The sequence below is a fragment of the Pristiophorus japonicus genome, chromosome 6, assembly GCF_044704955.1.
Source record: "Pristiophorus japonicus isolate sPriJap1 chromosome 6, sPriJap1.hap1, whole genome shotgun sequence".
Classification (NCBI taxonomy): Eukaryota; Metazoa; Chordata; class Chondrichthyes; family Pristiophoridae; genus Pristiophorus; species Pristiophorus japonicus.
This window is the reverse complement of record NC_091982.1, coordinates 232,033,915-232,055,559: the sequence shown is the minus strand read 5'-3', so window position 1 is coordinate 232,055,559 and position 21,645 is coordinate 232,033,915. Positions and strand designations below refer to the sequence as shown.

At 47.7% G+C, this 21,645-nt stretch overlaps 2 protein-coding genes across 3 annotated transcripts in view; both read right to left on the bottom strand.

Moving 5' to 3' along the window:
• LOC139265986 (carboxypeptidase B-like) overlaps positions 1–21,645 on the bottom strand; it is a 108,429-nt gene that overhangs the window by 22,305 nt on the left and 64,479 nt on the right. Inside the window, exons 1-6 of one of the 2 annotated variants that reach the window (XM_070883674.1) lie at positions 4,425–4,495; positions 3,664–3,739; positions 3,431–3,555; positions 3,219–3,321; positions 1,214–1,315; positions 604–708 (exon numbers count right to left, since the gene is read on the bottom strand). In XM_070883674.1, the coding sequence (XP_070739775.1) occupies positions 604–708; positions 1,214–1,315; positions 3,219–3,321; positions 3,431–3,555; positions 3,664–3,739; positions 4,425–4,495 (582 nt within the window). Of the gene's footprint in view, positions 1–603; positions 709–1,213; positions 1,316–3,218; positions 3,322–3,430; positions 3,556–3,663; positions 3,740–4,424; positions 4,496–21,645 lie in introns of those variants that run through there. The other variant, XM_070883675.1, reaches the window with a different exon arrangement.
• agtr1a (angiotensin II receptor, type 1a) lies at positions 16,658–20,055 on the bottom strand. The gene is made up of 2 exons (XM_070882520.1): positions 20,041–20,055; positions 16,658–18,003 (listed from the first exon to the last, which is right to left on the bottom strand). The coding sequence occupies exons 1-2, from the start codon at positions 20,053–20,055 to the stop codon at positions 16,843–16,845; spliced, it is 1,176 nt and encodes a 391-aa protein (XP_070738621.1). The 3' UTR covers positions 16,658–16,842.

The window sequence follows — 21,645 nt, the reverse complement described above, 5'->3', positions numbered from 1 at the left end:
CACAGGCCCCTTTCCCCTTTAAAGGGAAGGGCCATCGCTGCAGGCTCTGCAATTTATTAGTCACCTTCCTGGACCACAAAGGGAGCGACGAGCTCACGAATCGTTCCGGCACTCGAGCAGAGTGCCGGGCTGAACCATCGTGGGCAGGAACCTGCGAAGAAAATGTCAGCAACAAAGGTAAGTTTATTTTTTACTTACCTTGGCCACCTCGCCTTTAATCATTGCCCCGGTAGCGGCCGGCCGCCCGATCTGTGCCTCCTGTGGCTGTTGGTGTTTCCGCCTGGCGCTGCTGCGGGGGGTGGATGTGAATTGCGGGTCTAGGATATTAACGGGGCGATGCACGCGGCGATGACATCATGATCCCTGAGTGCAGGAGATCGAGGTGTAACTCTGTAGCGCCGCTGTTAAACTCCTGCCTATTATGGCGGAAGTCGATGTCAGCACCGCGCCCGGGCGCAAAGGCGTTTGTCCAGGGCGCTAACAAGAGGCGCACATACACCAATTTTTCCCCCTTGGAAATATCGAGTTTTATATGAGATATAATTCATAATCCTTTTAAATTCATCTATATTAAAATTTAAACGCCTAAAATTTTGTACTAACCTCTTGCACAAACCACTGACAAAATGCTGGCGAGATCCACTCTCGAGCGTGTATCCCACAGTCCATGAAGATCGCAGGTTTAGAACGACCTGTTTTCGCTCCGATCTTGAACAAAGGAGTGAAATAAATAATTACAAATCTTTTCACAACACAGGAATGTAGGAAGCTAAGAGCCGGTGAAAATTGCCCATTCACCCAACCCAGCGCCCTCTGCCATTTAAGGCCATGCAGCAGACCCACTCAGATCACGTCTTTCTTACTTTCGGGCACAGATCTCTAAGCCTTTCTTCCTTCTATTGTGTAAGGAGACAATCCAGTTCTTTTTTCAAAATGCCTCAGTCAAAGTCACACTCACTCCGGAAACTATTCGGTAAATTAGCCATTGTAAATCCTCAACTTACATTTAGTTCAAGGCATACTTTGATTAGATCAGATGGCCTAGTTCTCTTTTTCTGGTCAAGTACAGAATGAGTTCACTGATTTTCTTCATGATTTTTTAACGGCTTAGATTATGTCTATCTTTTCCTACCAATGAGACCAGATTAAGTTCTGGTAACCTCTCACATAAATTTTCTTCCATGAAAATACCCATTGAAATAATTCCAGCTACCTTGATGGCATAGATGGGCCGTCCTTCATAGCTGGTTCCAATTTCCGTCAGGGACATGAAGTTTGAATTTCTGGCGACGGTGCTGGTAATCCAGGCATTGATCTGTTTCAGGTAAACAAATAACTTCTTAAAATGTGAAGGCAATAGGTGATGATTTGGTAAGAGAAAATGCTCAACACCCATCCCCAACATCCCAAATGCCCTTCAAAAACATATCTGAGGTGCCAGCTGTGGCTCAGTGGGTAGCACTCTCGCCTCTGAGTCAGAAGGTTGTGGGTTTGAGACCCATCTCAGAGACTTGAGCACAAAATCTCGGTTGACACTCCAGTGCAGTACTGAGGGAGTGTTGCACTGTCAGTTGCAGCATCTTTCCGATGAGACATTAAACTGAAGTGATATTTATTGTTCCTCAATCTCACAGTGACCTATGCTACTTAGAACACTGAGGGCTTGATATTAAACTGTGCAATAATAGGTATGAATGCTGAGTGCATTTAAAGTTCTCTCAGGGGGCATCAACTCATTTGTTTAAAAATATTTGTTCCAGGATGTGGACATCGCTGGCAAGGCCAGCATTTATTGTAAGAGGGTCAATGCCTCTGCTAAAACAGCAGCGAGAAAAATTTCAGGAGTTTGCTCTTTACTATTTTACTGTGTGAGTTTAGGATCGTACTTGGTCAACCCTTGTAACAGTCTGCTGGTGAGTTAAAACAATACTGTATGTTAAACAACTTGTAATTATATATTAACGCCAATATGAAAAAATGTCCCAAGGCGCTGCACAGAAATACATGAACGCTGAGCTAAAGAAGGAAATATTAGGAGGGATTACTGAAAAATCGACCAAAGGGGTGGGTTTAAAGGAGACGGAGGTGGAGAGGTGGATGGACTTAGATAGAGAATTCCACAGCATGGAGCCTTGTCGGCTGAAGACATGGCCAACACTTGTGAGGCGAAGGGGCAGAAGTGAAGCACGAATCATAGGCAGTCCCTCGGAATCGAGGAAGACTTGCTTCCACTCTAAAAATGAGTCCTTAGGTGGCTGAACAGTCCAATACAGGAACTACAGTCTCTGTCAGATGGGACAGATAGAGACAGATAGGTGGGACGATGAGACTCGAAGTGATGCACTAAAGGCTAGAGTTGAAGGAACTGACAGTTTGGGTTGTAGGAATGGAGGAGGTTACAGAGATGAAGCCATGAAGGGATTAAACACAATTTTGAATTGGAGGCATTCGGGGGACCAGCAATGAATGTAGGTCAGCAAGGATAAGAGTGATAAGTGAACACAACTTGATGCAGCTGGAGGGGAAACCATTTACAATGTCAGGCCCTGCTCCTCCTAGCCCACAAAGAAACTATTAAAGTTGGTTCCTTTTCTGGCCCTGGATCCAAGTGCCGGCAGATTGCCCTGGCGGGTCCAGCACCCAGTGAGAGTCCTGTAACTGCACGTTACCATCACAACGGGGTCCTATTTGGGTCGTAGGACCTCGACATTTGCATAATTTATCAGGCCTTCAGTTGCCTGCCTGTGGAGAGTGTCTCATATACCTCCCAAAACCTGGGCATTAAATTGGTGACGGGTGGGACTGCAACGAGAAGATGGCAAGGAGACTGTCTCTATTTTAATCCGCCCTCCACACGCCCCATTCTATTTGAGCACGGGTGGTTAAAAACAGGGCTTTACATTTATAAAGCACCTTACCATGTCCCTCCAATATGTCTCAACACGCATCACATACAATTTACTCTGCGGCACTGTAACTGCCAATAAAATTAGGTTGGTCCTTCCCTAATACAGGATCCAAATATCCTTGCTATCATACAAGCTGCTGTAACAACCCCACCCTCCACTTTCTCCCTATCCTAACATGCCTCTAAAGTGTCTATCGCAGCAATGGTTACACTCAACCTAGCCAAGCAGGAGCATGGTGGTGGAGCGGGGGGTGGGGGGAGGGTGTGTGGGGGGGTGTGTGTGTCTTGAACAGATAAGATTACGACGTACCGTATCCATGTCATTGTACTTTATATAACTGTGCTGAGTGGCTGAACGCTCCTTATTATCAAGTTGTTGTTCAATCATTGGCTGAAGGTCTTCAATTAAAACTCTGGAGGTGGGAGGGAAGAGAGAGAAAAAAAACTCAAAGTATTACACTCATGGCTGGCTTCAGCAGAAGCACCTCAGCACTAAAACATTGGTGGCTCGATAAAACTTACTCATATTCTAGTCCGCTCTCATCCAGCAGATCCTGAATCTTTGCTATGTCCTTAACACCCACTCGGAAATCCACATCAATGTCTACAGCCACTTGATCGATGGAGTCAGGTCGCCAAAAGTCAATCTGGATAAAAAGGGGGGGTGGGAGAGAGAGAGAGAGAGAGATGCTTCAGTCATTTTACCGGAGAAGGACTTTTGGAGATGTTTTAAAGCTCGTGGGCTGAGGTCATACCGTTGCAATGTCGGCCAGGCCTCTCATGAACCACACTGCCCGTTCACTCGTGGGCTTCAGGCGAAATACCTTCTCCCTTGGCGAGAAAAAAGCAGAGCACAAATAACGAGCGGGAACCATGGAGTCAGACCCATTACACATGTAAGCTCAAGTCGCTGGAGAAATACCACCAACGATGTCTCCGTAAGATCCTACAAATTCCCTGGGAGGATAGACGCACCAACATCAGTGTCCTCGACCAAGCCAACATCCCCAGCATTGAAGCACTGACCACACTTGATCAGCTTCGCTGGGCAGGTCACATTGTCCGCATGCCAGACACGAGACTCCCAAAGCAAGCGCTCTACTCGGAACTCCTTCACAGCAAACGAGCCAAAGGTGGGCAGAGGAATGTTACAGGGACACCCTCAAAGCCTCCCTGATAAAGTGCAACGTCCCCACTGACACCTGGGAATCCCTGGCCAAAGACAGCCTTAAATGGAGGAAGTGCATCTGGGAGGGCACTGAGCACCTCGACTCTCATCGCCGAGAGCATGCAGAAATCAAGTGCAGGCAGCGGAAAGAGCGTGCGGCAAACCTGTCCCACCCTCCCTTTCCCTCAACGACTATCTGTCCCACCTGTGACAGGGACTGTGGCTCTCGTATTGGACTGTTCAGCCACCTAAGGACTCATTTTAAGATTGGAAGCAAGTCTTCCTCGATTCCGAGGGACTGCCTATGATAATGAAGCTTTTATTATGACGCGGTGAGAGAGCTCTTACCCATCGAATCGCTGAATGGCAGGATCAGCCAGGACGGCCGCAACCAACCCGAGGAGACAAAGTAACTTCATCTTTCTGACCATGCCAATTGACTTGATGCTGCCTTTTATAGGCTGGAGTGGTACCGTTGCTGTTAGCAGTGGCCTGCCCAGTCGTTTTATCATTTGCTGATTATAGTGGGATTTATGACTTCAATGACCTTGAGGTTGCCTCTGTTGTAAGAGTTAACACCCTTAATCTTTATAATGGGACAGCAATTGGCACTTCTAGAAATACCATTCCACACACGCAAGGAGGAAATCAGGCCTGGTGCCGTTTTGAACAGCTCTTGCTACACCACAGCTCCACACACAATGTCAGTCAAACATTCAACGCTGAGAAGCTGGAATCCAAATGCATCAGAATGTTAGCAAGATTTACCAGTGTTAGAAAGTGTCCCTGAATCCAATTTAAACTCTTGTTAGCCTGCTTTCAGATCACAGGTTGAGAAAGCTTCACAGAATCTTACAGCACCGAAGGAGGCCATTTGGCTCTTTGACAGAGTGATCCAATTAGTTCCACTCCCCCTGCCCTTTCCCCACAGCTCTGCAATTTTTTTTCCTTTTCAAGTATTTATCCAATTCACTTTTGAAAGTTATTATTGAATCTGCTTCCACTGCCCTTTCAGGTAGTGCATTCCCGATCGTAACTGTCATGTTTGTAACTACAATGTAACACCACTGTATTACTGTATACACTCAACTTAGATACACACCTTGACCACAGGGGGTGAACTTGTGGGAGACACTCCTTACCTGATCACTCAGGTATATAAAGGGAGGTCCCACGCAGGGTCATCACTTCTGGAGTGCTGTAATAAAGAACTAAGGTCACAGAGTGACCTTGTCCCTGGAATGTGCCTCGTGTGGTTTCATGCTGTAGAGTAAAGACTTTACATTGGCGACGAGAAACGGGAATTCACGACCCACGAGAATGGCCACTGGTAGCATGGATGAACGGTACTGCGTTGGGGAAGACTAGGACGATTTTGTTGAGTTCAGCAGAGCTTTGTCACAAAAGACTGGCTGGGGGATGCAGCGGCCGACAAGCGTCGGGCTCATCTTTTGACCAGCTGCGGGCCAAAGACTTATGTGCTCATGAAGGACTTACTGGCGCCCGAAAAGCTGTCGGACAAAACCTTTGAAGAGCTTAGCAAGTTGATTGGGGAGCACCTCAAGCCGGCGAGCAGCATACACATGGCTCGACACAGATTCTACACCCGCCGACGTCGTGAAAGACAGAGCATACCGGACTTTGTAGCGGACCTCCGGCGTTTGGCCAGCCTCTGTAAGTTCACAGACGCCTGCAGGGGGGAAATGCTAAGGGACTTCTTTATCGTGGGTATCGGTCATGTGGGAATTTTTCATGAGTTAATTGAGACCAAGGACTTGACTTTGGAAGCGGCGGCGTTGTTGGCTCAAACATTCATGGCGGGGGAGGAAGAGACGAAAATGATTTACGCGCGCAATTCTGCCTCCAACGCGGTGATGGATCAGGGAGTCAATGTCCTCAATGCTACTCAGAGCCCCGCAGGCAGACAGGGGCAGCCCGACATTCATCAAGCAGTAATAGACCCCAGGGTAGGACCTCAACAGAGATAATGGCAGGCTGAACCGACGTTCACGCCATCACAGTGGACAATGCGGCCCGGGATGGGGCCATTGACACCCACTAATAGGGTACTTAAGGGCAGTCAAAGAGACAGTCAGCACGGAATTCCTGGCCGTAGCCCTATTGTCCCCAACAATCTAAACTTTAACTCGTGCTGGAGGCGTGGGGGAAAACACTCAGCCAGATCTTGCAGATTCCAAAAGTTTGTCTGCCGAAACTGCAACCTCAGTGGCCATTTAGCTTGTTTGTGCAGAAAGCCTGCAACCAGACTAATATATGAGGCAGATGGACCAGAAGAGAGTTCTGTGAGTCAGGAAGACTTTTGGGGCAAATCGATGGACGCCGAGGTTCAGCGGGTCTATGTGGCGAATATTCACAGTTCATACACCAAAACGCCACCAATGATGATGAGGATTTTATTGAATGGTATCCCTGTGCACATGGAGCTGGACATGGGGGCCAGCCAGTCACTCATGGGGGTTCAGCAATTCGAGAAGCTATGGCCACTTAAAGCCAGTAGACCCAAATTAGAACTATCGAGACAAAATTAAGGACTTACACCAAAGAATTCATTCCGATGCTAGGCAGTGCAATGTTGGCTGTCACACACAATGGGTTAGTGAATCGGCTACCGCTCTGGATTGTCCCGGGCAATGGTCCCGCAATGTTGGGGAGGAGCTGGTTAGCCGAGATGAACTGGAAATGGGGGGATGTTCATGCAATGTCCTCGGTGGAGCGAAGTTTGTGCTCACAAGTCCTACAACAATTCGATTCACTATTCCAACCTGGCGTCGGGACTTTCAAAGGCACTAAAGTAGTGATACACATCACCCCGGACGCCAGGCCAGTGTACCAGAAAGCCAGAGCGGTGCCGTATGTGATGCGGGAGAAAATCGAGAGCGAATTGGACCGGCTATTGCGAGAGGGCATCATCTTGCCTGTTGAATTCAGTGACTGGGTGAACCCCATCGTCCCCGTTCTAAAGGCGGATGGCTCTGTCAGAATCTGTGGCGACTACAAGGCCACCATCAATCGGGTGTCCCTACAAGATCAATACTCGCTCCCAAGAGCGGAGGAACTCTTCGCCATGCTGGCAGGCGGCAAGCTGTTCACCAAGTTGGACCTCACTTCAGCCCATATGACCCAGGAACTGGCCGCCGAATCTAAACTACTGACCACCATCACCACGTACAAGGGACTGTTTGCGTATTGCAGGTGCCCGTTTGGCATTCGATCAGCGGCTGCAATTTTTCAACGCAACATGGAAAGCCTGCTTAAATCCATTCCTGGAACGATCATATTCCAGGACGACATCCTCATCACGGGTTGAGACACCGAGGAACATCTCCACAACCTGGAGGAGGTGCTACGCCGACTGGACCGGGTAGGCCTGCGGCTCAAGAAGTCTAAATGCATGTTCTTTGCTCCCGAGGTTGAGTTTCTGGGCAGGAGGGTTGCTGCAAATGGGATTCGGCCCACTGAATCCAAAACAGAGGCGATTCGACGAGCACCCAGGCCCTGCAACACATCGGAGCTGCGTTCATTCCTGGGACTGTTGAACTATTTCGGGAACTTTCTGCCGAACTTGAGCACATTGTTGGAGCTGCTACATGTGTTCCTGCATAAGGGTTGCAATTGGTTTTGGGGGGATTGTCAGGAACGGGCTTTTGATCGGGCGGGAAACCTACTGTGTTCAAACAAGCTGTTGACCCTGTACGACCCCTGCAAAAGTTTAGTTCTGACATGTGATGCATCGTCCTATGGGGTTGGGTGTGTGTTGCAGCAGGATAATGCTAAGGGTCAGCTACAACCTGTGGCTTATGGCTCCAGGTCGCTCTCTCAAGCAGAACGGGGCTATGGGATGGTCGAGAAGGAAGCGCTCGCATGTGTCTATGGTGTAAAAAAAATGCATCAGTACCTCTTTGGTAGGAAGTTTGAATTAGAGACTGACCATAAGCCACTCACATCCCTGCTGTCAGACAGCAAGGCTGTCAATGCCAACGCATCAGCTCGCATACAGCGATGGGCTCTCACGCTGGCTGCTTATGACTACTCCATCCGGCTCCGGCCCGGCACTGAAAACTGCGCTGATGCGTTCAGCAGGCTTCCACTGGCCACCACTGAGGGGGCAGCTGAGCAAAGTGCTGAGATGGTCATGGCTGTCGATGCCTTTGACAGTGCAGGCTCCCCTATCACAGCCCACCAGATCAAAATCTGGACAAACAGAGATCCCCTCCTATCCCTGATTAAGAAATGTGTCCTGACTGGGGATTGGGCGCCCGCACACGGAGGAGGTCAGACCGTTCCACAGACAGATGGATGAGCTATGGGGCAGCCGGGTAGTTATGCCCCAGAAGGGCAGGGAGGTGTTCATCAGGGAACTCCACAGCGAGCACCAAGGCATTGTGATGATGAAGGCCATTGCCCAGTCACACGTTTGGTGGCCCGGAATTGACTCAGACCTGGAAACACTGTGTTCGCAGGTGCACGACATGTGGCCAGCTGGGTAATGCCCCCAGGGAGGCCTCACTCAGCCCGTGGCCCAGGCCCACCAAGCCATAGTCACGCATTCACGTTGACTACGCGGGCCCGTTCATGGGGAAGATGTTGTAGATGTGTACTCGAAATGGATCAAGTGCATCATCCTGAATTCATGCACGTCATCCACCACTGTGGAAAGCCCACGTGCGATCTTCGCAACCCATGGCTTGCCGGACATCCTGGTTAGTGATAATGGCCCGTGTTTCACGAGCTATGAATTCCGGGAATTTATGTCGGGCAATGGCATCAACCACGTCAGGACTGCACCGTTGAAGCCGGCCTCCAATGGCCAGGCGGAACGTGCAGTCCAAATCGTTAAGCAAGGTATGCTCAGGATTCAAGGACCCTCCCTACAATGCCGCCTATCGCGCCTCCTGCTGGCCTATAGATCCTGCCCGCACTCGCTCACGGGGGTCCCGCCCGCAGAGCTACTCATGAAACGGACACTCAAAATTCGGTTGTCCCTCATCCACCCAGTCCTGACCGACATAGTTGAGGGCAAGCGCAAGTCACAAAATGAGTACCATGACCATAATTCGAGGGGGAGATGTATAGAAATAAATGATCCTGCATTCGTCCTCAATTACACCATGGGGCCCAAATGGCTCGAGGGTACTATAATTGACAAAGAAGGGAATAGGGTCTTTGTAGTAAAACTTAACCAGGTCAGATATGCCGTAAGCATCTGGACCAAGTAAAAAAAAAGGTTCAGCAAGGACACGGAGGAACCTGAAGAAGACCATGAGATGGAGCTCACACTACCGCCAGTGAACGAGCAACAAGAGCAATCAGAAGAATGCACAGTCCCTGCGGTCAGCCCAGACAGGCCGGAATCACCACAGGTGACAGACACTCACGTCAGTGTCCAACAACCAGAGCCCAACTGCGGCGCTCCACGAGGGAGCGTCGGCCACCTGAAAGACTAAACCTATGATCCCAATAAGACTTTGCGGGGGGGGAAGGTGATGTCATGTTTGTAACTACAATGTAACACCACTGCATTACTGTATGCACTCAACTTAGATACACACCTTGACCACGGGGGTTGAACTTGTGGGAGACACTCCTTACCTGATCACTCAGGTATATAAAGGGAGGTCCCACGCAAGGTCATCATGTCTGGAGTGCTGTAATAAAGAGTTAATGTCACAGAGTGGCCTTGTCCCTGGAATGTGCCTCGTGTGGTTTCATGCTGTAGAGTAAGGACTTTACAGTGACAACTCGCTGCGTGAAACTATTTCTCCTCGTCTTCCCCGCTGGTTCTTTTGCCAATTATTATAATCTGTGTCCTCTGGTTACCGACTCTCCTGCTGCAGCCCTTGTGGTGCTGTTAGGGAGGGAGTTCCAGGATATTGACCCAGCGATGATGAAGAAACGACTGATATATTTTCAAGTCAGGATGATGTGTGACTCGGAGGGGCACTTGGAGGTGATGGTGTTCCCATGGGCCTGCTGCCCTTGTCCTTCTAGGCGGTAGAGGTCGCGGGTTTAGGAGGTGCTGTCGAAGAAGCCTTGGCGAGTTGCTGCAGTGCATCTTGTAGATGGTGCACACTGCAGCCACGGTGCGCCGGTGGTGGAGGGAGTGAATGTTGAAGGTGGTGGATGGGGTGCCGATCAAGCGGGCTACTTTGTCCTGGATGGTGTCGAGCTTCTTGAGTGTTGTTGGAGTTGCGCTCATCCAAGGAAGTGGAGAGTGTTCCATCACACTCCTGATTTGTGCCTTATAGATGGTGAAAGGCTTTGGGGAGTCAGGAGGTGAGTCACTCACTGTGTTAAGTATGTACCTGGTCAAAAACCTCTTCTGTTTTAGGTAACCATTGTGGCATTCTCGCCAGGTGAGGCTGCGGATGCTAGAGTTGGGGCCAGATGAGATCCAAAGAGATAAGTTTTTAAAACATTTTCTAATGTGGCCCCCACAAGGAAAGTTTAGGCCTCCTCAATCCTGGTCTCCCCCTCCCCCCTCCCTGATCGTCAGTTCCTCCAGGTACCCCCTGCTCATCGCTGTTGGGAACCGTTCCTGTGCTCTCGGCAGACAGCCTCCGCCATCCAACATTCCTCCGCTCCTTCACGGCAAACGAGCCAAAGGTGGGCGGAGGAAACGTTACAGGGACACCCTCAAAGCCTCCCTGATAAAGTGCAACATTCCCACTGACACCTGGGAGTCCCTGGCCAAAGACCGCCCTAAGTGGAGGAAGTGCATCCGGGAGGGCGCTGAGCATCTCGCGTCTCATCGCTGAGAGCATGCAGAAATCAAGCGCAGGCAGCGGAAAAAGCGTGCGGAAAACCAGTCCCACCCACCCCTTCCCTCAACGACTATCTGTCCCACCTGTGACAGGGACTGTGGCTCTCGTATCAGCCACCTAAGAACTCATGCTAAGAGTGGAAGCAAGTCTTCCTCGATTCCGAGGGACTGCCTATGATGATGCTGCTTGCTGGACAGCTGAACATTCGGGGTGTCCCTGGTCAGGGCTGAGGCCTACAACCTAAATAGTGCCCATGGATGCTGTTTGGCTGCCCAGTTCAGCTGATCCCACCAGCTGTACCAACTCACGATGATCCACTGGGCGTCGACTAGGCCAAGGATGTGGGAAGCCACCAACATTGCGATTCCCTATCCTGACCTCGCATAAACAGATGGACATTTATTTCATCTGTGAGAGCTTGCTGTGCGCAAATTGGCTTCCGCGTTTCCTACATTCCAACAGTGACTACACTCCAAAAGTACTGCATTGGCTGCGAAAAGCTTTGGGACATCCTGAGGTCGTGAAAAGTGCTATATAAATGCAAGTTCTTTCTTTGTATAGCACATGACTCAAGTAATGGAGGCAGTTCACAGTTACACGTAATGATAGAACATGAAATATTTTTATTCAAGGTACTAGTGATAATAGATGTAACACTTCATTTAAAAGCTGTGTGCTTACAAAAATGCAATAGCAAACAGAACAGATACGATAAGTTATCATACACACTTTTACACAAGTCAAAATGGTCTATAGTTGAAAGGTTAAAAGATGACAAACTGCACCGTATTGAATAAAGTTCCATGCGGTGATTTTACGGACACAGGAGCAGTCACACAGTTATTGACACAATGACATGCAGATCTAACTGTCTCCCTATCTTTCAGGGTGAAAGCAGTGATCCCATGGTCACAGCCAGCAGCTCTGCTCAGAGGGAATGTGGGTTGAAGAATTGACCTTTACACAATGGGATTGAGCGGGTAAATCGATCGACGAGACAGGCTAATGAATTCGCTTACTGTTTGCGGTCTTTTGGAGAGAGAAAGACAAAGCCAAGCTCATTTGCATTTTAACCGCGTTTCATCTGCTCTCCATTGATCAAAGTAACACTGAGAAAAATACTAATACTTTAAATGTGCGTCGCAGAATTTCAAATCGCGTGAGTGCGAACATTAGGACTTGAGTCGGTTCAACAACACAATGCTAATTTGCCAAACTTACGTACTTATTTTGCATATTGTATGCGTGCAGTATCTATTAGGTTAATAATCAAAAATAAGTTGAACGCAACAGCGGGGGGAACTGCGGGCGGGATTTGCACGACAGGCTGGTTTTTGATTGTGCTTCTGAATGCTTTGAAACCGGGCACCAAAGACTGGGGCAGGTTTTGAGGCCTCCTGACCAGCGGAAACAGTGCCACCAACACGGTGGCAATTGGCTTACCGCTTTGTTGTTGCTGTCACTGTGGCCACGCAATCTTCCCTTGGGCCTACTGCCTACCGCCTGAGTCAAATGGTAGGCCCATTTATTATACACAATGGGGTCTCATAACTTATGTAGGCATCCATTTGCAATTTTCGGACCGTGACTAGTGGGCTGCCGCAGGGATCGGTGCTGGGTCCTCAACTATTTACAATCTATATTAATGACTTGGATGAAGGGACTGAGACAAAGATGGGTGGGAAAGCAAATTGTGAGGAAGACACAAAGAATCTGCAAAGGGATATAGACAGGCGAAGTGAGTGGGTAAAAACTTGGCTGATGGAATATAATGTGGGAAAATGTGAGCTTATCCACTTTGGCAGAAATAATAGAAAAGCAAATTATAATTTAAATGGAGAAAAATTGCAAAGTGCTGCAGTACAGAGGGACCTGGGGGTCCTTGTGCATGAAACACCAAAAGTTAGTATGCAGGTACAGCAAGTAATCAGGATTGGCCTTTATTGCAAGGGGGATAGAGTATAAAAGTAGGGAAGTCCTGCTACAACTGTACAGGGTATTGGTGAGGCCACACCTGGAGTACTGCGTACAGTTTTGATCTCCGTATTTAAGGAAGGATATACTTGCATTGGCGGCTGTTCACAGAAGGTTCACTAGGTTGATTCCGAAGATGAGGGGGCTGACTTATGAAGATAGGTTGAGTAGATTGGGCCTGTACACATTTGAGTTCAGAAGAATGAGAGGTGATCTTATTGAAACGTATAAGATAATGAGGGGGCTCGACAAAGTGGATGCAGAGAGGATATTTCCACTCATAGGGGAAACTAAAATTAGGGGACATAGTCTTAGAATAAGGGGATGCCCATTTAAAACTGAGATGAGGAGAAATTTCTTCTCTCAGAGGGTTGTAAATCTATAAAATTCTCTGCCCCAGAGTATTGTGGAGGTTGGGTCATTGAATATATTTAAGGCGGAGATAGACAGATTTTTGAGCGATAAGGGAGTAAAGGGTTATAGGGAGCGGGCAGGGAAGTGGAGCTGAGTCCATGATCAGATCAGCCATGATCTTATTAAACGGTGGAGCAGGCTCGAGGGGCTAGGTGGCCTACTCCTGTTGCTATTTTTTATGTTCTTATTTGTGGCCCAGCCAAAGAGGAGACAACAGGTAAGTTTTACTTTATTATTGTGGGGGCCACAGTGCTTCTCGGGGTTCCACGAGACCAGCTAGGCCTCTGCCACCCTTCCCCCTCACACTACCGAGATCAGCCCTTCCCCCCCCCCCCCCCATCCCACCACCCCCCCTTACTTCGGACCTATCTTTTTCCTTAGCCTGGAAGCTAGGCCGGGATAATACATGAAGTTGTGGTGGCCCCTGAGCTGGTGCCCCGGGGGTGGGGGTGGGGGAGTTTGCTTTCTGCCTGCAGTGGGTTGGCCGAATGCTAATGTGGTCACTGCTCTCCAAATGAAGTGGGGCACCCCGCCAGGAGAGGACAGTCTCTTCGGACTGGCCATGCGATGCCTCTCCGAGATGTCCGGCGTCTTCCTTCAACTCCGGCCCCTTGTGCATTCCTGATTTTCATCGCTCCCCCATCAGTGGCCATGACTTCAGCTGTCTAGGCCGCAGCACTGGAATTGCCTTCTTAATCTCTCCGCCTCTCTACCTCTCTTTCCTCCTTTAAGATGTGTCTTAAAACTAACCTCTTTGACCGAGCTTTTACTCACTAATAAAGGGGAGGTGCAACGAGACTTGGGTGTCATGGTAATCAGTCATTGAAATTTGGCATGCAGGTACAGCAGGCGGTAAATAAGGCAAATGGCATGTTGGCCTTCACAGCGAGAGGATTTGAGTTTCGGAGCAGGGAGGTCTTACTGCAGCTGTACAGGGCCTTGGTGAGGACTCACCTGGAATATTGTGTTCAGTTTTGGTCTCCTAAGCTGAGGAAGGACATTCTTGCTATTGAGGGAGTGCAGCGAAGGTTCACCAGACTAATTCCTGGGCTGGCAGGACTGACATATGAAGAAAGACTGGATTGACTAGGCTTACATTCAATGGAATTTAGAAGAATGAGAGGGGATCTCATAGAAACATATAACATTCTGACGGGATTGGACAGGTTAGATGCAGGAAGAATGTTCTCGATGTTGGGGGAGTCCAGAACCAGGGGTCACAGTCTAAGGATAAGGGATAAGCCATTTAGGACCGAGATGAGGAGAAACTTCTTCTCTCAGAGAGTGGTTAACCTGTGGAATTCTCTACCGCAGAAAGTTGTTGAGGCCAGTTCGTTAGATATATTCAAAAGGGAGTTAGATGTGGCCCTTACGGCTAAAGGGATCAAGGGGTATGGAGAGAAAGCAGGAATGGGGTACTGAAGTTGCATGATCAGCCATGATCAGATTGAATGGTGGTGCAGGCTCGAAGGGCCGAATGGCCTGCTCCTGCACCTATTTTCTATGTTTCTATATCTCCTTATGTGTGTCATATTGTTTCTGATAATGCCCTTGTGAAGTGCCTCGGACATTTTACTTCGTTAAACGTGATATTTAATTATAAGTTGTTGTTAGTAGCTTAATGGATTTCATTGGCAACAAAGAAAACATCAAGACTCAAGTCATTTTCTCATGCCCTGTCTTATCTCCACGCCTGGCCTGCACCCTGCCTGTTTTGGATTTGGCAAAAGGTGGAAAACTCTAAATACTGTCTGTGGTCAAATTTTATATGGAGACAACACACTTTGGAAATTCAGAGGGCCAAAATTCCTGGAACCCCGCTCCACCATCAGGTCAGTTCAGCTTACAGTGACTCTGTCTCAACTCCTGCAGATGACCATTAAATATCGCCCATCCCACGGAGGGCCAGGAAGATTGAAGCAGCAGATAGCCGCTACGCCAGGGCGTCAGATCTGTTCTGGCTGAAGAACTTATTTAAAAAAAGAAATGTTGCTGGTTCTTGCTGATCCTGTGTCAGCTGTGGCTCAGGGGTAGCACTCTCGCCTCTGAATCAGAAAGTCATGGGTTCAAATCCAACTTCAGGAACCCTGTAACACAAAAAATCTAGGCTGACGCTCCAGTGCAGTGCTGAGGGAGTGCTGCACTGTCGGAAGTGCCGTCTTTTGGTTGAAACATTAAACCGAGGCCCCGTCTGTTCTCTCAGGTGGATGTAAAAGATCCCATGGCACTATTTCGAAGAAGAGCAGGGGAGTTATCCCCGGTGTCCTGGGCCAATATTTATCCCTCAAACAGTTTATCTGGTCATTATCACATTGCTGTTTGTGGGAGCTTGCTGTGCATAAATTGGCTGCCGCGTTTCCCACATTACAACAGCGACTACACGCCACTTCATTTGCTGCAAAGTGGTTTGAGACATCCGGTGGCCGTGAAAGGCACTATATAAATGCAAGTATTTATTTTTTTTTGGTTGCCACTTTCCAATCGATGGTCGCTGGGAAACTAATATTGAGCCCCTGCCACCATAGCCTCCTGCTTCATGCAGGTGTACTTTCCCCTTGGGTCCGTGTAAAGGTTAAACTGCTGTTTGTTTGTCGGGGCGGGGGTAGAGGTATTCTTGCTAGTCACGCCTCTTTGAGTTGATGTGAAAGAGGGGATGCAGGGAGTGACTTCCAGTCATAGTTTGCCAACTTAAAAAAAAAACAGCCGACCCGGGTGGAGTTGAGTCTTCTTTCTGCCCTGCCAAGCCCAGGGATTTCAGCACCGGCGCATTTTGTGGAGAATAGATTTTGTTTTTTGCTTCTCTTTGGTTGAATTGCTGAATTCACAATTAAATGGACTGCGGTGGAATGTTTGCTAGCTGCTGACTTTTACTTGCCGTTTTATGTAAAATACCAGCCTATGCCCAGTCCTGACTCAAATACAAACTTCTTGGTCAAAAGTTGACAAACGCTGCCCATTTTATTGACAATACGAGTTACACAGACTGTAGAGAAGTGTAGAATACGTTATTTGTTAAAATAGATGTTGAGGTTAAAGTTATGAATTGAAATTCCCCTCCAAGGGCTCAGTTGTACAAGTGCACCTTTTGAAACAGAGGCAGGGAGGAGCTGAGTGAGCTAGAGTGTGGAGGTGTCCCAAATACTTGTTCTGGGCAGGCAATAAAACGATAGCCCATGTTCCCGATCCTGATTGCCATCTCGTGATTCCTGCTGGATAGTCCATTTGTGTGGGACGCGGGATGAGGAATGGATTGGGTTCTGCTGTGATGCCTCACCATTTAGACTCACACATGAAGAACGGCCAGTTGATCAAAGGAGCGGAACTGGTACACAGCTCCACTGGGAACCAGAACCCCAGCAGGTAGTAGCACGTTGAGGAGGGGAGAGAAACTCATTGGAAATGGGGAATGAATCACAGAATTAAGGGGCAGATTTCAATCTCAATCTGGCGACAGTATCTCTGGCTTTCCTGTGTCACTGAACCTCGTTGCCCTGCAATCCCTTCAATCTCGCCATCGATTGCATATATCCATGATATGATTATAGCACTTTTTTGAAATCCCGACGGCCTGTTGATGCCCCAATAGGCAGGGTAGCTTACATCTCACTTGAGGGGATTGACTGCTTGCTCATTGCCTTGAGGGGCTCGATGGTACGGTAAGATAAAGAGCTCATTTTGGTTGACAGGCTTGGGTGGGACCTGATCTCAGGGGGCATGCACCTCAAAAGAAGGAAGAACTTTTCTCTGAAATTGCGGCCCACCAGACCGTAGAGAATGGGGTTCAGGCAGCTGTTGAAGTAAGCCACGCAGATCGTGAAGGGTATGGAAGTGTCAACAATTTCTGGAATGTGGCAGTTTTTGATGATGTCCAACCGGGAAAGCATGTCCAAGAAAGTGAAAACTTGGAATGGAAGCCAGCACAAAATGAATGATACCACGACGGCCACGATCAGTTTAAATGCTTCGTTGCTCGCTGGCTTGCTTCTTTCAATCTGGTAGGCCTGCACCAGGCTCTTGATAATCAGGGAGTAACAGATCAAGATAATCACCAGTGGAATGAGGAACCCGAGCAGGCCCTTCAACAGAGCCATGCCAAATATCCACTGCTTGCCTGGGTAATGAAAAGCACAGATGGTTTTGTTCCAGCTGTCGTAGTGAAAGACGTTACGGAAAAAGGTGGCGGGCAGACTTGCCAAGGCTGCCAGTATCCAGACTACGATGCACACCATCCTAGCATGGACTAAAGTGCGCCTGGTCCTTGACTTCATGGGGTGCACGATAGCGAGATAGCGATCGATGCTGAGGCAGGTGACCAGGAAGACGCTGGCGTTCATGTTCAGCAGCACAACAGTGGCACTCACCTTGCACAGGAAGACCTCGAAGGGCCAGTGGTACTCCATGGCCGTGGAGGCCGCCCAGAACGGCAGGGTGATCACAAAGATCAGGTCGGCCAGCGCCAGGTTCAGCAGGAAGATGTTGGCCACCGTCGTCAGCTTCAGGTAGCGGTAAATGATGATCACGACCATGCTGTTTCCCAAGACTCCCACCACGAAGATGATGCTGTATATGATAGGGATCATGAGGTAAATGTAATTGTGCCTCCCACCACTTATGCATTTGGTGACGTTGGCCTCCACCAAGGCATTTGCCATGGAATTGTGCGGCATGATTTCCCCCGCATCCTGTGCAAGGTCAGAGAGTAAGTTGTGAAATACGCTGGCGTTTTCGGCCATCTGCATCCAAGCCACATCCAGGATCTACAGGTGGAAAAGGTATCATGTAAGTAAATTCTTACAGACCAACAAAGTCACACTGCCTATTTCCCTACATGACAGCTTCAGCGGGGTGCATTGCTTCCAGCTACTCAACAAAGGGCTACCTCCTTCCAGAAGATGAAATGCTCCAGAAAGCTCAACATCGGAGAACTCTCCTCACAGAGAGTACTTTCACCTCCAAGTGTACGTGTTGATTCAGACTATGTGGGGGTGCAGGGCCGGGGTGGGGGGGGGGGAGGGGTTCATTTAAATCTAACCCACCCAACGGGAAGCTGACGGGATCAGGATAAACACCAGTTTTACACTATGCTCCATTTAGGGAATCAAGGGATGGGGGATCGGGCGGGCAACTGGAGTTGAGGTAGAAGATCAGCCATGATCTTATTAAATGACAGAGCAGGCTCGAGGGGCCGAATGGCCTACTCCTGCTCCTATTTCGTATGTTCTTCCTCTCTGGTGACTTCAGTGGAGAGTAAAATGGGCAGAGTGTAAAAGCAATGTTCGACCCAATCCCGTTAGTTTCCCCCTGGGTGGGTTCGGTTAAAATGACCCCACAGCCTCCTTCAGGAAATTGGAGCAGATCAGATCATTGAGTTGCGGTTATTGGTGTATGTTTAGCATGCTCTCCTAAGCTCCCCTGAGGCGGCCACTTTGGTCCAGAGCCTCAGCGATCTCCGCAATTGCCTGATAGACGTCCTTGAAATGGGTTCGGAAATCTTGGATTGCTTCCTCTTCCTGAGGTCAAATGGAGTGCTACTGCAATGATCGTCCCCCTGATGACCTGCTTGATTAATGACAATGCAACTAATGAGAGTGTTAGGTATCCCTGGGATTTGAACCTGGGGTCTTTGCTCTGTAAAACTGCCTATGTGTTCACATTTCTTGCTATGCATGCAAACAAACCTCACCAGTTTTAGAATTTATTGAGCAAGCAGTTACGATCATACTGGTGGATTGGTGGGAAATGCTTTAACTTCTAAAAGAAACCCTACTTTATTTTCTATATCCAATGATGTTAGGAATGGGAGTGGTTGAGGGTTAAATGTTGGCGACTCTCAGCACAGAATGAATCACCGACCTAAGTGGTTATTTAGCTTTTGGTCCATTTTCATCAGCTGTCCGTGAGCTCTCTGCAATTGATGTCTGATGATTTTAGGAAGGATTTCGGAGTCTTGGAGAGGTGCAGAGGAGAATTACCAGAATTAAACCAGGGATGTTGGATTTTAGTTATATGGCGAAATTAGAGAAGCTGGGATTGTTCTCCTTAGAGCAGAGAGGGTTAAGGGGAGGTGTTTGAAATGAGGATAGTTTTTAATAGAGTAAATAAGTAGAAACGGTTTCCAGTGGCAGGAGGGTCAGTAACCAGAGGGACACAGATTTAAGATAATCGGCAAAAGATCCAGCGGGGGAGATGAGAGTTTATTTTTACGCAGTGAGGTACCTGGAATGAACTGCGGGAAGGACGGTGGAAGATTCAATAGAAACTTTTAAAAGGGAATTAGGTAAATACTTGAAAAGGAAAAATTTGTAGGGCTATGGGGCAAGAGCAGGGGGAGTGGGACTAACTGAATTGCTCTTCCAAAGAGCTGGAACAGGGACGATGGGCCGAATGGCCTTCTTCTATGCTGTAAGATTCTCTAATTTCTCCGATTCTAAGTTTATTTGGAAATAATTTAAAATTACTTCTGTGCCAGAATATATCCAAATTTTTTTAAACTCTCTGTAGTATTCATATCCTTCAGTGTTAGGATGCTTAAATGTTTACATCATATTCTAAATATGTCGTTATTATTACAACCTGTTTTCATTTATAATGGTCAAATGCCCTTCAACGATATCTCAGTGCTTGATATGTCTGGTTGATAAAAGTTTTACGCTGATCAGATTCTTTCAGCAAATTTTCAATAATCATATCCAAGGCATTTTTATTTGTTGAATATAATGTTTTAATTGGAGCACTAGCAGTGCTGGGATTCAAACTCACAGCTATCTAGTTGAGAAACCAGTGCCTCTCCTCACTTCTCCACACGACATTATAGGGCCACTTACATAGAATGCAACTGTGAATTGCTAATAAGAACTTGTCAGCCACGTCTATCTTTAAGATTAGTGAAGTGGGCAGTCGATCTACGATTAATGACAGACTGGAGTTTTGTGCATCTCGGGAATTTTTGTGTTAAACTGGTGTCAAAATGCCACTATAATTTATAGGTGCAACTCTGTGTCATATGCAGAGCGTAAATTCCTTCCCACAAATGACCCATAAACCCAAACTGATATTATACTTAAGGGTGTAATATGTCCATAATTCAAACAAAATGCAAAGCTGATGTGAAAATAACTGAGTGTTTTTTCTTTACCTACAGGGGACTGTTAATCAGCAGTACAGTCAAGTTCAGCATTCATTTGATTTTATATGTCATTAAGGAAAGAAAATAACACCATATACTAACAGAACAAGCACTGTCCAAGTGTCTGGCAAACCTCAACTCAGGCATAATCCATCTTACTGATGTCTCATTCCTTCTTGCTTAATAAACACTGCAATACTATGCAACTCTCTGCAGTAAATGTGTGTCCTCTGGGATTAGGCAAATCCAACATGCTTATTTCAAGATCGTAGATTTGAAATATGGCTAACAGTGAACAACAGCCCAAAGTTTCCCACACAAAGCTAGATTGTCTTTTAGTTCACATCACAGTGTTAAAAAGACAAGTCTGAAGGCTTTGTGCCTCAAAGCGAGGAGTATTCGGAATAAGGTGGACGAATTAACTGCGCAGATAGCAGTTAATGGATATGATGTAATTGGCATCACGGAGACATGGCTCCAGGGTGACCAAGGCTGGGAACTCAACATCCAGGGGTATTTAACATTTAGGAAGGATAGACAGAAAGGAAAAGGAGGTGGGGTGGCGTTGCTGGTTAAAGAGGAAATTAATGCAACAGTAAGGAAGGATCTTAGCTTGGATGATGTGGAATCGGTATGGGTGGAGCTACGGAATACCAAAGGGCAGAAAACGCTAGTGGGAGTTGTGTACAGACCACCAAACAGTAGTAGTGAGATTGGGGACAACATCAAACAAGAAATTAGGGATGCGTGCAACAAAGGTACAGCAGTTATCATTGCGACTTTAAGCTACATATTGATTGGGCTAACCAAACTGGTAGCAAGGCGATGGAGGAAAATTTCCTGGAGTGTATTAGGGATGGTTTTCTGGACCAATATGTCGAGGAACCAACTAGAGGGCTGGCCATCCTAGACTGGGTGATGTGAAATCAGAAAGGACTAATTAACAATCCTGTTGTCCGAGGCCCCTTGGGGAAGAGTGACCATAATATGATAGAATTCTTTATTAAGATGGAGAGTGACACAGTTAATTCAGAGACTAGGGTCCTGAACTTAAGGAAAGGTAACTTCGATGGAATGAGAAGTGAATTGCCTAGAATAGACTGGTGAGTGATACTTAAAGGGTTGTCGGTAGATAGGCAATGGCAAACATTTAAAGATCACATGGATGAACTTCAACAATTGTACATCCTTGTCTGGAGTAAAAATAAAACGGGGAAGGTGGCTCAGCCGTGGCCAACAAGGGAAATTAAGGATAGTGTTAAATCCAAGGAAG